General features: G+C 39.4%; 1 protein-coding gene across 1 annotated transcript in view; it reads right to left on the minus strand.

Annotated features, from left to right (window-relative positions):
• The window catches only part of LOC117323670 (bone morphogenetic protein 2-like), a 45,550-nt gene extending 27,588 nt beyond the window's left edge, over window positions 1-17,962 (minus strand). The window contains exon 1 of the mRNA XM_033879018.1: window positions 16,134-17,962. Coding sequence (XP_033734909.1) covers window positions 16,134-16,461 — 328 coding nt within the window. The 5' untranslated portion in view covers window positions 16,462-17,962. The remainder of the gene's footprint in view (window positions 1-16,133) is intronic.
• Between the last annotated feature and the right edge of the window lie 204 nt (window positions 17,963-18,166).

Here is an 18,166-nt window from a genome sequence, read left to right on the forward strand (position 1 = left end):
GTATGTATGTGTCGTTTATGTGACATTTGTATGTGTGGTATGTATGTGTCGTGTATGTGTGGTATGTATGCGTCGTGTATGTGTGGTATGTATGTGTCGTGTATGTGACGTTTGTATGTGTCGTGTATGTGACGTTTGTATGTGTCGTGTATGTGTGGTATGTATGTGTCGTGTATGTGTGGTATGTATGTGTCGTGTATGTGACGTGTGTATGTGTCGTGTATGTGACGTTTGTATGTGTCGTGTATGTGTGGTATGTATGTGTCGTGTATGTGACATTTGTATGTGTGGTATGTATGTGTCGTGTATGTGTGGTATGTATGCGTCGTGTATGTGTGGTATGTATGTGTCGTGTATGTGACGTTTGTATGTGTCGTGTATGTGACGTTTGTATGTGTCGTGTATGTGACGTGTGTATGTGTCGTGTATGTGACGTTTGTATGTGTCGTGTATGTGTGGTATGTATGTGTCGTGTATGTGACGTGTGTATGTGTCGTGTATGTGACGTTTGTATGTGTCGTGTATGTGACGTTTGTACGTGTCGTGTATGTAACGTTTGTATGTGTCGTGTATGTGACGTTTGTATGTGTCGTGTATGTATGGTATGTATGTGTCCTGTATGTCCCAACTTCTGTGTATCTTTCGAGGTGACAGCCCCGTTTAGAAAATATTACGGAAGACTCCACCTCTATGTACAGCGCCGATACTTGTGATTGTTGTCTAGCACAGACATATCATTAAGACCTTCCAAGCCACCAATTATTGTCTACGACCCTACCCGTTAGCTCCTGCCTGTCGACAGTACTAACAGGCCAGGCTAGGAGGTAATGGGGTGACATACGCTCTTTAAAAGTTCTCTTCAGTGAAGCTTCTTACTCCGGGAAAAAAGAGATGTTAGCAATTTAATTTTCGCCATTGCAGAGTTTGCATCATTCAGTCTTGACGACGAATGTTTTAATTTCACGGTCTCAACTTTGTTACCATTTTATCCTTTTACAGTTAGACATTAAGCTTTTTACTTTATCAAACCCCTTAAAAAGCAAGTTCGGATAATACTAAATAGTCATGAAGAGTATCGATTGTCATATCAGTCTCTTTGATGTTAAATAAAAAAAGGTCCCTTTACCGATGGTCTACTGACATTGTACAGCGTCCCCTACAGCTGGTATATTGACATTGTACAGCATGCCCTACAGGTGGTCTACTGACATTGTACAGCATGCCCTACAGGTGGTCTACTGACATTGTACAGCATCTCCTACAGGTGGTCTACTGACATTGTACAGCATCCCCTACAGGTGGTCTACTGACATTGTACAGCACCCCCTACAGGTGGTCTACTGACATTGTACAACATCCCCTACAGGTGGTCTACTGACATTGTACAACATCCCCTACAGGTGGTCTACTGACATTGTACAGCATCCCCTACAAGTGGTCTACTGACATTGTACAGCATCCCCCTACAGGTGGTCTACTGACATTATACAGCATCCCCTACAGGTGGTATATTGTCAATGTACAGAGTCCCCTACAGGTGGGCTACTGACATTGTAAAGCATCCCCTACAGACGGTCTATTGTCATTGTACATCATCCCCTACAGGTGGTATATTGTCATTTTACAGCATCCCCTACAGTTGATCTACTGACATTGTACAGCATCCCCTACAGGTGGTCTACTGACATTGTACAGCATCCCCTACAGGTGGTCTACTGACATTATACAGCATCCCCTACAGGTGGCCTGTTGACATTGTCCAGAGTCCCCTACAGGTGGTCTACTGACATTGTACAACGTCCCCTACAGGTGGTCTACTGACATTGTACAGCATCCCCTACAGGTGGTCTACTGACATTATACAGCATCCCCTACAGGTGGTCTACTGGCATTGTACAGAGTCCCCTACAGGTGGTCTACTGACATTGTACAGCATCCCCTACAGGTGGTCAACTGACATTGTACATTGTAATATGACTTGAGTGTTTGCTTTATTCTCATTGGCCCACTTCATGTTTTCCTCTCCAGCACCTGTTTTTGAGTAGACCTGTTCGTGCTAAAAATAACTCGACTGGGAAATTCCCTTCACATTGCCGACCGGTTCGTGCTATTTTTAGCACAAACAGGTCTGCAATCTTTGCTTCCCTGTTGTCCAATCGCGCAACGCGTTAGTTTTGACAACAGCCAATCAGAATGCTTGATACAAGCGATCGTTTGGAACCACTTTGTTTACAATATGGCAGACGGTCAACCCACAGAACGCTTTGCTACAATAAACGAAGAAGAACTTAATGATCTATTGAAGAAAAAAGATGCAAAGAACACACGCAAGAACACTGCTGTCGCTGCGAAATTGTTTAGGCAATATTTGGGTGCCAAAGGTCAGTCAACGGACTTCGAACATTATAGTAAACATGATTTGGACAGGAGCCTTGGGAAGTTCTACGCTGAAGTGCGACAAGAAAACGGGGACCACTACAAGAAGACAAGTCTAATAGCCATTAGACACGGGATAAATAGGTATTTATCCAGCTCTGCTACGAGTGTGTGTGATATTGTAAACGACACAGCATTCAGAGAATCAAAAAAAATGTTTGACGCTGTGTGTAAAGACCTTGTGTTGTTGGACTTCAGTGTCTCTTTTTAACTGAATTATACAATTTCATATATTTGTGATATTGAAAGCTACTGGTAATTCATCAATATCTACACTCCAATAAAATCTGACCATGGATTAAATATGAAATCTGTGATATATTGTTACTGATTATACATGTTGTTTTTGCAAATGGTTCTATTATTAAACTGTTGAATTGTTAACTTCTTAATTGTTATTCATTTGTTTTATTTGGTCATATTACAAAGCAGTTATTGCATTTTGTTTTCGGTGTACACGACACTATACGGACCTGGGCAAGAGTTTGTTCACTTCGGCCTTCGGCCTCGATGAACAAACTCTTGCCCAGGTCCGTATAGTCTCGTGTACACCTCAACAAAATGCAATAATTGTATAGAGTCCCCTACAGTTGGTCTTCTGACATTGTACAGCGTCCCCTACAGGTGGTCTACTGACATTGTACTGCATCCCCTACAGGTGGTCTACTGACATTGTACAGCATCCCCTACAGGTGGTCTACTGACATTGTACAGCATCCCCTACAGGTGGTCTACTGACATTGTACAGCGTCCCCTACAGGTGGTCTACTGACATTGTACAGCGTCCCCTACAGGTGGTCTACTGACATTGTACAGAGTCCCCTACAGGTGGTCTACTGACATTGTACAGCGTCCCCTACAGGTGGTCTACTGACATTGTACAGCGTCCCCTACAGGTGGTCTACTGGCATTGTACAGCGTCCCCTACAGGTGGTATACTGACATTGTACAGCGTCCCCTAAGGTGATCTACTGACATTGTACAGCATCCCCTACAGGTGGTCTACTTACATTGTACAGCATCCCCCACAGGTGGTCTACTGACTTTGTACAGCGTCCCCTACAGGTGGTCTACTGACATTGTACAGCGTCCCCTACAGGTGGTCTATGGACATTGTACAGCGTCCCCTACAGGTGGTCTACTGACATTGTACAGCATGCCCTACAGGTGGTCTACTGACATTGTACAACGTCCCCTACAAGTGGTCTACTGACATTGTACAGCGTCCCCTACAGATGGTCTACTGACATTGTACAACGTCCCCTACAGGTGGTATATTGTCATTGTACAGAGTCCCCTACAGGTGGTCTACTGACATTGTACAGCGTCCCCCCAACAGGTGGTCTACTGACATTGTAAAGCATCTCCTACAGATGGTCTACTGACATTGTACAGAGTCCCCTACAGGTGGTCTACTGACATTGTACAGCATCCCCTACAGGTGGTCTACTGACATTGTACAGCATCCCCTACAGGTGGTCTACTGACATTATACAGCGTCCCCTACAAGTGGTCTATTGGGATTGCCGGGTCATTATTTGTACTGTTTTTATTGCTTATTTCCATTATATATTTTAATTAGTGTTATAATTGCTGCCTGTAACGGATCACTTTAAAGACAGTCTCTACATGGGGCCAGTTCAACACTACTTCACATCTTAACTATTTTACAGGGTACATCCAACCACTGCCGAACTCTGTTATGTGTTCAACTCAGATTTTACACCTGTCACGGCTTGAACCGAGCTACACTTGAACTTGACCCAGCATACAGTGTATACTGATTGAACAAACATCTTACACTCTAAACTCGAGATAAGGCCATACACACTTCTATTGAAACCGTATTTTTGTATTGTGTTTTATATATAATAGATAGTATTGAAGCGTTAAACTACTTTCTGTTTAGAGTTATACAACTAAATTCGCAAAAGGAAGTGTACATTGAAAAACATGTAAACGATTAATGTTAATCTGTATGCGTTATCTGAGAGGACGTGCAAAGCGCTGACGTAACAACGTGTCAATATGGCGCCATTATGACGTCATAATACTGATATGAGCTGAAATGAGGTTGTAGTCATGATAAAATGTAATTTAGATTATAATTTGAAAACTGACAATGTCTAAAACGAGCACAGCGTCTACAGTAATATTTTAATATCATTTTCTAAATAATATAACTTAAAAACGATCTATTTTATTCGTTATATAGCGCTAAAGCAACCATATATCATAGATAATAAGTAAAATTAAAACAATCGAATGGATTATTTAGTTCCGAGGACGCTTATTAAATACTATTGATACTTTCTGTATGATTGATATCGAGTCTATTCTTCCATTATGGTCCAGTTGAGAGGGCACTATTGCCTCATAGTTTTGTCGAGGGTTGGAATAGTGCCTGAACCGAAAGCGAGGACACTATCTCATCACGAGACAATACTAGGACGCATTAGTGCCCTCTCAAGAGGATTATGATGGACGTAGTACATCACACTTCTATTTCAATATACAAGTAAACTCGATACTTTGACACACTATAGTTAGCTTTGGGCCGTTTCCAGTGTCAGCCATTTTCAAGCAGAACAGTAACACAACGTAATAGTGACGTAATGCAATAGTGACGTCATATCAGATTCCGTTGAACTTTACGCCAAATTTGATAGTGCCCGGATGAGCATGCACTATCGCTTCATAGTACCAATGTGTGTGTAGCCTATGGGAAGTCAGTATTCAGTCACGTGAACGGTCATTAAGTTTTAGATTATCCCTCTCTGCCATGTAGAAGAAGGCAGTAGGCCTAGTCGAAACAATACCGTTTTTTTAATCTGGTTTGGTAACGTTAGTAACGTCCGATTTCCTTCAATCGGAACTTCACACTAACCTTCCTGAGCTCTGATTGGTCAATCCTCCCAACAAATCGGTGAATTGATTTCAGGCTATTTGGTATTCCCTCTTGTTTATAATGGTAATAATGTTTACGATATGAAGCGTCGGCATTGTTAAGGAGACATTTAGCGTTGTAAAGGTATTGGAAATAGAATTGTTTTTGTTAATGACTATTCTATGTTATACAGAAAGCAGTGATAATAAGAAATACAATTTTGTTTTTCCCCGTGAAATGACCAGACGCCATTTTGAAAAGGAATATCACGTGAAAATATTCTTGTACATATAAGCCAATCAAAATGTCAGAATCGACAGTTATGATTTACTGGTGCAGAGAAAAACACAACTGATGTAGTTTAAGTTTATATGAAAAGAAAAAACAACATTTTAAACATGAAATGTGTTACGGAGCCGAGAATGTATAATCTTGTACCCACGATATAGAAAATATCTACATGTAAGTACAACAATGAAATGAAAAATAAATAAATAAATGAAAAAATTATATAGAAAGATAATAACATCGTCTAAATAATGATCATTTAGAAGATCTTGATTTATAATCCCACCAAAGTGTGCTATCGTGATGGCCCTGGATTGACATATTGATTGCGAGTCGCTATTCATGTAGGGGAAAGGTACATTACATATGTATGTATGTGACAGTTAAAAAGGATGCACACTTTTGTTTATATCGAGTAATAACTCAATAATCCGAAGACCCGAATGAGATCTTTAAAAAGCCGATATTAAAATATCAGAAATGTTCGGGTTAGAAGGCTAAATTGATTACGTCGCTAAGTACAGGGGTAAGTGTAACGGGTCCGAATCCCGAAGAGCTTTGCCTTTTCTCCCTTTATTATAACAAGAGTATTATTTTGTCGGTGTGTTACAAATATGTGCATGTGTTTTTGTTTGTGGGTTTTTGTTGTATCCAGGTCCCTTCCCCAATTTATTTTCCTTCATCCTTCTTTTTTTTCAATTTTACATTCCATAATTGCCGTCATCCTTGCTGGTACCGATTCTATAAATGTTAATAAACAAAGTATGGCAATAAATTTGACTAATCAATATTTAAACGATTGAAATGAACGTGCATATGCTTTTCAAGGACTGGATCTGTTATATTTAACTGTATCTCACTGGCTATGGGTATATGACACATTACCATTACATCACTCTTCGAAGTTGTCTCCGAAAATCGCTTGTATTTCGTGAACCATTTGTAAGTTACCAGTTACTCCACAACGTGTACAAATTGCATCGCCCAGTTAGCATACGCCACGAAAAAGTACAAAAAGTATATATACGAACTCTTCGAAATGCAATTAAAAGGAGAAGCTGAAACTGTTCGAGGATGGTAAAAGTGTAAAGAATGTTTTATGGTATTGTAAGCAAATAAATACAAGAAAGTTTATCTGTTTTCTATCGATAAAATCACATTATCTTTGGTATTACATATATCCAGGAAAAAAACTCGAAAATTTATTTATATTAACAGTGACTTCATTTTTAACTTCAGTTGAAACGCGAACTCGTACCAGAAAAGGTGGTTGTGAGTGAAGTTTTAAGAAAATTGCATCATTAGAAAACTCGAAAGAGCGAGGACGTTGAAAATCTATTTATAGTAAGAGTGACCTCATTTTTTGATCCTTAAATGAGTTAAAATACGAATTTGTACAAGATATCATGGTTATCAGTAAGTGTATGAATTCAAGACAATTTGGCGAAGACATCGTTTGGTTGCGTATGTACGTAGGCTATCCTTAAATACGATCGCAGTAACTTGCTAAATCCCTCGTCGAGAGGAAATATAACTACTATCGCAGTAACTTGCTAAATCCCTCGTCAAGAGGGAAATATATCTACTATCGCAGTAACTTGCTAAATCCCTCGTCGAGAAGAAATATAACTACTATCGCAGTAACTTGCTAAATCCCTCGTCGGGAGGAAATATAACTACTATCGTAGTAACTTGCTAAATTCCCCGTCGGGGGGAAATATGAATACTATCGCAGTAACTTGCTAAATCCCTCGTCGAGAGGAAATATAACTACTATCGCAGTAACTTGCTAAATTCCTCGTCGGGGGGAAATATGAATACTATCGCAGTAACTTGCTAAATCCCTCGTCGAGAGGTAATATAAATACTATCGCAGTAACTTGCTAAATCCCTCGTCGAGAGGAAATATAACTACTATCGCAGTAACTTGCTAAATCCCTCGTCGAGAGGTAATATAACTACTATCGCAGTAACTTGCGAAATCCCTCGTCGAGAGGTAATATAACTACTATCGTAGTAACTTGCTAAATCCCTCGTCGAGAGGTAATATAACTACTATCGTAGTAACTTGCTAAATCCCTCGTCGGGGGGAAATATAACTACTATCGTAGTAACTTGCTAAATCCCTCGTCGGGGGGAAATATAACTCCTATACTGATGTAGATACGATCGCAGTAGCTCACTACTTCCCTTGTCGTGAGGGAAAACAAGAGGCCCAGAGGGCCTATATCACTCAACTGGTTGGATTATACCAAACGTCAAAATATATTCATGTTCAATTTGTTAATAGCTTTATTTGTTAATAGCTTTATTTGTTAATGTCAAACAATGTTATATGGTTATTGGGAAGGAATCTCAACTACTTCAAAGATAAAACCCAGAAACAAAGTCCAGACTCCGTTGGGGTGTAAAAAGACTGAGTTTGTTTAAAAAAAATAAGTCCCTCGGGATGGGGGAAGACGTTAGGGCCTATTTTCACATCAGGATTGTGTTAATCCCTGGATGTCAAGCAATGTTATATCTGGTTTTGGGATGGGAATCTCAGCGATTTCAAAAAATTCAAAAAGTCATTTAAAACAATATAGCCAAATTGTTGGCCCCGCCCCTCAGGTCCCTCCGTCAGCCCTATCTTGAAGTATGAATTAGAATCCCAGCCACCTAGGGATGTTACTACTGAAATATAAATAGCATACATTGCTTAGTTACGGAGAAGTCGTTTATATCAATTTAGCCAAATGGACCCCTTTTGGCCCAGCCCCTCGTGCCCCAAGGGGTCAGCCCGTCCATCTGTACAAGTTTTAATCCCTACTACATAGGGGTCACCCCCGTCAAATATGAGCGGTAGCCATTGCTTAGTTTCAGAGAAGAAGTCGTTTATATCAATTTAGCTAAATTGATCCCTTTTGGCCGCGCCCCTCAGGTCCCCGGGGTCAGCCCCCACCATTTGTACAATTTTTAATTCTCACCAAATAACAATGCTACCAGTCAAATATTGTCTAATTTCAATCAGCGGTTATGAAGAAGAAGTCAATTGTTGACGGACGGCCGGACGAACGAACGGACGCCGTACGACGGACGCCGTACGACAGGATAGGGCATAAGCTTATCTTTGTTCTTCGGACCAGGTGAGCTAATAAAATTATACAATCGCTACTTTCCTCGTCGCGAGGGAATATAAATACTCACCAACTCACTGTAACTCACTACTTAACGCCTAAATACTGTATACTGTTACCATGACTACAAGAGTTACCAAGAAGAAACTACGCTTCGCACACGCCAAACTGCGCTGTATAATGTTGAATTACAACTTAAACCTGGTGATACTGTACAAAGAACGAGTCCAAGCTAAGATGGGCAATATCTATGATCAGAATAAAAAGAAGGCTATGTTGTAGAGCTGTCCTGATAGAGTATGGAACATTTTAAAAGATTCCTTGCTATGTATATAATACTTTAGAAAACGGTACGAAAACGTGACAGACTAGCCGACTACCTGTCACACGGACGGTAAAATAACAGACCCTGGCCACGCGGCAAGCCTAACTACATCAAAATCACGTAAAATGCGTTGACATATTTTTTCTTATAATTATCCTAAAGACAAGATGACTACCACCGATAACAAATGTTAACACGCACGGTGAAGTTTAACCTACGCCAAGTTAATTATCTAACGTGCTAACACCATGTAGGAAGTTCCTAGTGTGTGGAGTAATGTAGAAAACATAATAGGATTTCAGTAGGTTGGTATAGCAGAACGATAATTCTACTGTATTAGGTATAACAGTGTTAACATACGCTATAGATATAACAGTGTTAACATACCCTTAGGAGTAGTGATATCGGTCAGTCCTACTGTATATAGATATAACAGTGTTAACATACCCTTAGGAGTAGTGATATCGGTCAGTCCTACTGTATATAGATATAACAGTGTTAACATACCCTTAGGAGTAGTGATATCGGTCAGTCCTACTGTATATAGGTATAACAGTGTTAACATACCCTTAGGAGTAGCGATATCGGTCAGTCCTACTGTATATAGATATAACAGTGTTAACATACCCTTAGGAGTAGCGATATCGGTCAGTCCTACTGTATATAGATATAACAGTGTTAACATACCCTTAGGAGTAGTGATATCGGTCAGTCCTACTGTATATAGATATAACAGTGTTAACATACCCTTAGGAGTAGTGATATCGGTCAGTCCTACTGTATATAGGTATAACAGTGTTAACATACCCTTAGGAGTAGTGATATCGGTCAGTCCTACTGTATATAGATATAACAGTGTTAACATACCCTTAGGAGTAGCGATATCGGCCAGTCCTACTGTATATAGATATAACAGTGTTAACATACCCTTAGGAGTAGTGATATCGGTCAGTCCTACTGTATATAGGTATAACAGTGTTAACATACCCTTAGGAGTAGTGATATCGGTCAGTCCTACTGTATATAGGTATAACAGTGTTAACATACCCTTAGGAGTAGCGATATCGGTCAGTCCTACTGTATATAGATATAACAGTGTTAACATACCCTTAGGAGTAGTGATATCGGTCAGTCCTACTGTATATAGGTATAACAGTGTTAACATACCCTTAGGAGTAGTGATATCGGTCAGTCCTACTGTATATAGGTATAACAGTTGTAACATACCCTTAGGAGTAGTGATATCGGTCAGTCCTACTGTATATAGATATAACAGTTGTAACATACCCTTAGGAGTAGTGATATCGGTCAGTCCTACTGTATATAGGTATAACAGTGTTAACATACCCTTAGGAGTAGTGATATCGGCCAGTCCTACTGTATAAGGTATAACAGTGTTAACATACCCTTAGGAGTAGTGATATCGGTCAGTCCTACTGTATATAGATATAACATTGTTAACATACCCTTAGGAGTAGAGATATCGGTCAGTCCTACTGTATATAGATATAACAGTGTTAACATACCCTTAGGAGTAGTGATATCGGCCAGTCCTACTGTATATAGGTATAACAGTGTTAACATACCCTAAGGAGTAGTGATATCGGTCAGTCCTACTGTATATAGATATAACAGTGTTAACATACCCTTAGGAGTAGTGATATCGGCCAGTCCTACTGTATATAGATATAACAGTGTTAACATACCCTTAGGAGTAGTGATATCGGTCAGTCCTACTGTATATAGATATAACAGTGTTAACATACCCTTAGGAGTAGTGATATCGGCCAGTCCTACTGTATATAGATATAACAGTGTTAACATACCCTTAGGAGTAGTGATATCGGCCAGTCCTACTGTATATAGATATAACAGTGTTAACATACCCTTAGGAGTAGTGATATCGGTCAGTCCTACTGTATATAGATATAACAGTGTTAACATATCCTTAGGAGTAGTGATATCGGTCAGTCCTACTGTATATAGATATAACAGTGTTACATACCCTTAGGAGTAGTGATATCGGTCAGTCCTACTGTATATAGATATAACAGTGTTAACATACCCTTAGGAGTAGTGATATCGGCCAGTCCTACTGTATATAGATATAACAGTGTTAACATACCCTTAGGAGTAGTGATATCGGCCAGTCCTACTGTATATAGATATAACAGTGTTAACATACCCTTAGGAGTAGTGATATCGGTCAGTCCTACTGTATATAGATATAACAGTGTTAACATATCCTTAGGAGTAGTGATATCGGTCAGTCCTACTGTATATAGATATAACAGTGTTACATACCCTTAGGAGTAGTGATATCGGTCAGTCCTACTGTATATAGATATAACAGTGTTAACATATCCTTAGGAGTAGTGATATCGGTCAGTCCTACTGTATATAGGTATAACAGTTGTAACATACCCTTAGGAGTAGTGATATCGGCCAGTCCTACTGTATATAGATATAACAGTGTTACATACCCTTAGGAGTAGTGATATCGGTCAGTCCTACTGTATATAGATATAACAGTTGTAACATACCCTTAGGAGTAGTGATATCGGTCAGTCCTACTGTATATAGATATAACAGTTGTAACATACCCTTAGGAGTAGTGATATCGGTCAGTCCTACTGTATATAGATATAACAGTGTTAACATACCCTTAGGAGTAGTGATATCGGTCAGTCCTACTGTATATAGATATAAGAGTTGTAACATACCCTTAGGAGTAGTGATATCGGTCAGTCCTACTGTATATAGATATAACAGTTGTAACATACCCTTAGGAGTAGTGATATCGGTCAGTCCTACTGTATATAGGTATAACAGTGTTAACATACCCTTAGGAGTAGTGATATCGGTCAGTCCTACTGTATATAGATATAACAGTGTTAACATACCCTTAGGAGTAGTGATATCGGTCAGTCCTACTGTATATAGATATAACAGTGTTAACATACCCTTAGGAGTAGTGATATCGGTCAGTCCTACTGTATATAGGTATAACAGTGTTAACATACCCTTAGGAGTAGTGATATCGGTCAGTCCTACTGTATATAGGTATAACAGTTGTAACATACCCTTAGGAGTAGAAATATCGGCCAGTTTTTTTTATGTATATATAGGTATAACAGTGTTAACATACCCTTAGGAGTAGAAATATCGGCCAGTTTTTTTTATGTATATATAGGTATCCTCACACTTTGGACTTGTTCCTGTTACTTACTTTAATTCATATAGTAACAACACATGTTACACAATATTTCCACCACGTTGTTAGGCCCAATGACTTACTAGAAACTAAATCATACCATGAATTTATTGAAGTCATTTTTGCACAGACATTGAGTAAAACACAGTATGTATCGGTGGATCCCACCACACACTACTGTTAACACGGTCACGGTGTGTGTGTAAGGGCCAGCCGGGATGATATAACAGATAGTGTACACGATACGACAATACAGTATTCAAATCTTTTGTTTTCGCATCATAAAAGGAAAACTCCTGGTTGATTCTACAAATATACCCCTCGTGAAAAAAATGTAGGATTTCACAGGAAAGTGCCATGTTATGAAGTTCCTGAATGTTAAGTAAATACCCGGTCGGTAACTGGGCAAGCAATTTGAGAGTATGTAGTTATTTTAGAGAGTAAGGGTAAATGGGATGAGAGTGTAAGTATAGGGAGCTTAGAGGGTAAGTGCTATGAGTTGAACATGTAAGTGTAACGCGTTTAGAGAGCAAGTGTAATGAGTTGAGAGTGTTAGTAAAGCATGATTAGAGAGCAAGTTTAATCATTAGTTGAGAGTGTGAGTAAAGCGAGTTTAGAGAGTAAGCGTAATGAGTTGAGAGTAAGTGCAATTAGTTGAGTAAGAGTAATGAGTTGAGAGTAAGTGCAATTAGTTGAGAGTAAGTGTAATTAGTTGAGAGTAAGTGTAATGAGTTGAGAGTGTAAGTGTAATGAGTTGTGGGAATAAGTGTAATGAGTTGTGGGAATAAGTGTAATGAGTTGAGAGTAAGTGCAATTAGTTGAGAGTAAGTGTAATGAGTTGAGAGTAAGTGCAATTAGTTGAGAGTAAGTGTAATGAGTTGAGAGAATAAGTGTAATGAGTTGAGAGTAAGTGCAATTAGTTGAGAGTGTAAGTGTAATGAGTTGAATGTAAGTGTAATGAGTTGAGAGAATAAGTGTAATGAGTTGAGAGTAAGTGCAATTAGTTGAGAGTGTAAGTGTAATGAGTTGAATGTAAGCGAAATGAGTTGAGAGAGTAAGTGTAATGAGTTGAGAGAGTAAGTGTAATGAGTTGAGAGTGTAAGTGTAATGAGTTGGGAATGTAAGCGTAATGAGTTGTGGGAATAAGTGTGATGAGTTGAGAATGTAAGTGAAATTAGTTGAGAGAATAAGTGTAATGAGTTTAGAATGTAAGCGTTATGAGTTTAGAATGTAATCGTAATGAGTTGAGGGAACCAATGTAATGAGTTGAGAATGTAAGTGTAATGAGTTGAGTGTATGAGTTGAATGCGTAGCCTGATGGTTGAATGTAGTGTATGAGTTGAGATTTAGCTAATGGTTAGAGTAAGTGTAATGAGTTGAGAGAGTAAGTGTAATGAGTTGAGAGTAAGTGTAATGAGTTGAGAGAGTAAGTGTAATGAGTTGAGAATGTAAGTGTAATGAGTTGAGAGAGTAAGCGTAATGAGTTGAGAGAGTAAGCGTAATGAGTTGAGAGAGTAAGTGTAATGAGTTGAGAGTGTAAGCGTAATGAGTTGAGAATGTAAGTGTGATGAGTTGAGAGAGTAAGAGTAAAGAGTTGAGAGAGTAAGTGTGATGAGTTTGGAGTGTAAGCGTTATGAGTTGAGAGAGTAAGAGTAATGAGTTGAGAGTGTAAGCGTTATGAGTTGAGAATGTAAGTGTAATGAGTTGAGAGAGTAAGTGTGATGAGTTTAGAGTGTAAGCGTTATGAGTTGAGAGAGTAAGAGTAATGAGTTGAGAGTGTAAGCGTTATGAGTTGAGAGAGTAAGAGTAATGAGTTGAGGGAACCAGTGTAATGAGTTGAGAATGTAAGCGTAATGAGTTGAGAATTTAAGCGTAATGAGTTGAGAGAGTAAGTGTAATGAGTTGAGAGTGTAAGCGTAATGAGTTGAGAGTGTAATTAGTTTAGAGTATAAGCGTAATGAGTTGAGAGAGTAAGTGTAATGAGTTGACGATGTAAGCGTAATGAGTTGAGAGTGTAAGTGTAGTTTAGAGTATAAGCGTAGTGAGTTGAGCGAGTAACTGTAATGAGTTGACGATGTAAGCGTAATGAGTTGAGAGAGTAAGTGTAATGAGTTGACGATGCAAGCGTAATGAGTTGAGAGAGTAACTGTAATATGTTGACGATGTAAGCGTAATGACTTGAGAGTTAATGAGTCAAGTGTAAATGTACCTTACTTAGAGATCAGATGTAAAGATCTGAGTGTAACCGTGGTGAGTTTAGAGAGTTAATTCAATGAGTCAAGTGTAAGTGTACCTTACTTAGAGAGTAAGTGTTAAACACTTATAGTACCAACATAGATCACATGGGCAATGCCTCAGATAATGTGGCCGTGATCCAATGCAGGGAGATATTGGCACGAATTTAGTTAACTTTAATCCCAAATTATAAACATAATCAGAAGATCGAGCTAAATTGGTTTTGTCAGATAGGGCAGTATTTGTAAGATATGTACCTGTAATAAAGGTAAGACAGTCATGTCACACAGCTCTAGTATAATTCTACAGGTGACAACAGGTACCCCCACTGTGGCGTTCGCCTCATACACCTGCATATACTGATTTCACACCTGCGAGGTTAAGAAACTCACTAATTCATTCCGATAGGGACCCCCTACATCAATGCTCAATCTTGATGCTATAACACCTTTTATACGAAACAAATCTGTTTTCTTTTTACATAAATCTTACACATATTGTTTACAACGAACCAGAATTTCACAATAATTATATACCTGTGTACTTTTACCTGAAAACCTAGAGCTGGGACAGATCTTACAGAATATCAATGTTCTTCACATCCAAACCGCTTTCCCTCTGCTACATAAAAAGCTTGTTGGTAGGGAGGATGATAAGTCGGTATACAATGAGAATTATAAAGCTTGTGGGTAGGGAGGATGATACAGTCGGTATACAATGAGAATTATAAAGCTTGTGGGTAGGGAGGATGATACAGTCGGTATACAATGAGAATTATAAAGCTTGTGGGTAGGGAGGATGATACAGTCGGTATACAATGAGAACTATAAAGCTTGTGGGTAGGTAGGATGATAAAATCGGTATACAATGAGAATTATAAAGCTTGTTGGTAGGGAGGATGATACAGTCGGTATACAATGAGAATTATAAAGCTTGTGGGTAGGGAGGATGATACAGTCGGTATACAATGAGAATTATAAAGCTTGTGGGTAGGGAGGAGGATAAGTTCGCGGAGTTTATATGATGAATTTGCTGCGTATTATCAGTAGCCATTGCTGTGTTTGATGCAATTCGCCAAAGTGTTGAGACAGTTTGCAAACAAAACCTAGTGCTTTCAATAATTTTGGAAGCCACGTGTTTCATCTTAGGAACTAAATGAACAGTTGAATAGAGAACAAGTTCATCTTCTAGGTTTTTACATATCTAGCTGAGAGTCGTGGAAATTGAATGAGAGACGCGAGGAGGGATGAGATATGTGGGGAGGGGTGAGATATGTGGGGATAGGGAGAGGTGGGGAGAGACGCTGGGAGGGGAGGAGAGACGTTGGGGAGGGGTGAGGACAGGTTATTTCTACGTTAGAGTAGATATTATAGACCCACAACACTGTCACATAGCACAAAATCTTGAAACTGCTTTTAATTTACCTAGTCTCATCACTTTTGTTAAACATTTTGTACCTAAAACATCATGGTTGGAAGAATTGGGGTGTAAAATGGGTGCTACACATCACGTTCATACTTTTGGTAATACGTTACACTGCACTGGTTGATACAGATCATACGAAACGTTACTTTAAAATATCAAAAAACATAAGGTCGTTGGTGACGCTGTAACGATACGCCATCGACTTACCTCTGTCTGGAAAACTCCGGATGACGTCAGCCCGATATGGGCTTTCCCGTTTCACGAGCCCTCCCGGTTCAGTGATGCTAGCGTATAAGTCGATCATAAACTGAGGAGGAGATTTGTGAATTACCCGAGCTGGGACTCTATCTATCCCGAAAAACCGAGAAAGTCTCTCAATAACCTCCGTTTGGTTGGAAGATTTAGTAGAGGGAGTCAAGCCCGCCGGCGCTTTCATGCGCGCGTGCGAGGGTATTCCAAAACCGACCACAACGAATAGAACTATCACTAGAATCCGTCTGTTTCCGAAATGTCTTGTTAACACTTTTCCGATCATTGTTTTCCGTGGACGGACCCGTTACCTTACACTTATGTCAGCGTGTTCCCTGGTAATGCGGGAGACCAGGCGTCCATTCGTGTATGAATGTTACGATAGCGGATCCAGATTAGTGGACGATATATCAATACACAATTCCTGACATTTAATTTCTCTGAAAGAACACACACAAGTCAGACTGGGGTACTGTCGTAGTACAGCGCTGAGAACAAATCATTGTTCTGCACTTTAAGTTTCAGTTTCCCACATTGTCAGGTATTTGGAGTTCTGGTCAGTATTACAATGCTATTGTATTGACCTCAAGTGTCCATTGGCACACCTGCGAACACTTGTACCCCTGACACACATCCAGGGCTATGTCCAGTGAATCGTCACCAGGTCTCCAGGCATGTTACCGTGACTATCGCAGACCATTTGTGTAAAACACGTGTTTCTGGACAAAAACAAGTAACAAATACGATCGTCAAAAACACTCACTGTCACAATTAAATCGACATGTCATGCGTACATCCAAATCAAACGTGATTTTACGATGAATATTGTTTCATTTAGAATCAAAAGCATAGTGCTTTTCGAAGCTTTTATGAATAACAAGGTAGGAATTTCTATGATAGAATACGTGAGCGTGGTGTTTTTGTGTGCGTTCAATTGGCTCCTCCCTCGCCGTCTCTCATTGGCTAGGAGAATTCGCTTTCCAGTAGAGCGATTGCCGACAGTTTACTAAGATATCACCACCACTGTTTGTGTCCATCTCGCGTTACCACCCTAACAGCCGAGGCCTCTTGCCAGTCAAAATAGTTAACATGATAAAGGGCAAATGTATGTTTTAATGGACCGATCATTTACTCCGACACAAAGCCAGGGAATTGACGCGCACCCCGCTACACAACCCCAGTAATGAGTGTAGCCCGCCACCTACAAATTTACCTGTTATGCGCCCAATTGAAACAGACGTTTTATTAGCAGGTTACGATCTTTGGTTGACGTGTGATTTTTGTGTTGTTGTAATTTACACAAGGACTTTTCAAACAAGACAATTTTGTTCTTTATACCCGAGATTACAGATGGCGATATCCAGTTACTTGTGGCGATGAAGAAGTCGAAGAATTAGCTTTGCCATTAATAGCTCTTACTGCTGCTACACAATTACATGGACACAGATCTACACTTCATATTTTACTCTTTTTGATGTACTACATGTCAGAGACATATATAGTCTATATATGTCTCTGTACATATGTCGATATTTCGTTTTGTGGACTGTGAGTTGATGTACTATATATGTCGATGATGTAGTATGCATGTCGATATTTCATATTGTGGACTGTGAGTTGATGTAGTATGCATGTCGATATTTCATATTGTGGACTGTGAGTTGATGTACTATATATGTCGATATTTCGTATCGTGGACTGTGAGTTAATGTAGTATATATGTCCAGTGACTTCTTATTTGCTATTATCAGTAATGTTAATTGTAATTGTTAAACAGATTTAGTTGATAAATTGTCAGCACAACTTCAATGACGTCATATCTTATGTTGTTCTACGTTTCTTGTTTTGACTCGGTGAAATCACTGATATCAATATTTGGATGACTCGTCCCGTGGTTATAGTTCGATCAGCCACATACCTGACTGAAGTAAACATCCGAGTTCCGGTGTGAAGCCAATGTTTCCATTTCTCTAGCACGTATTCTCGATAGG

The sequence above is a fragment of the Pecten maximus genome, chromosome 1, assembly GCF_902652985.1.
Source record: "Pecten maximus chromosome 1, xPecMax1.1, whole genome shotgun sequence".
NCBI classification, from domain to species: domain Eukaryota; kingdom Metazoa; phylum Mollusca; class Bivalvia; order Pectinida; family Pectinidae; genus Pecten; species Pecten maximus.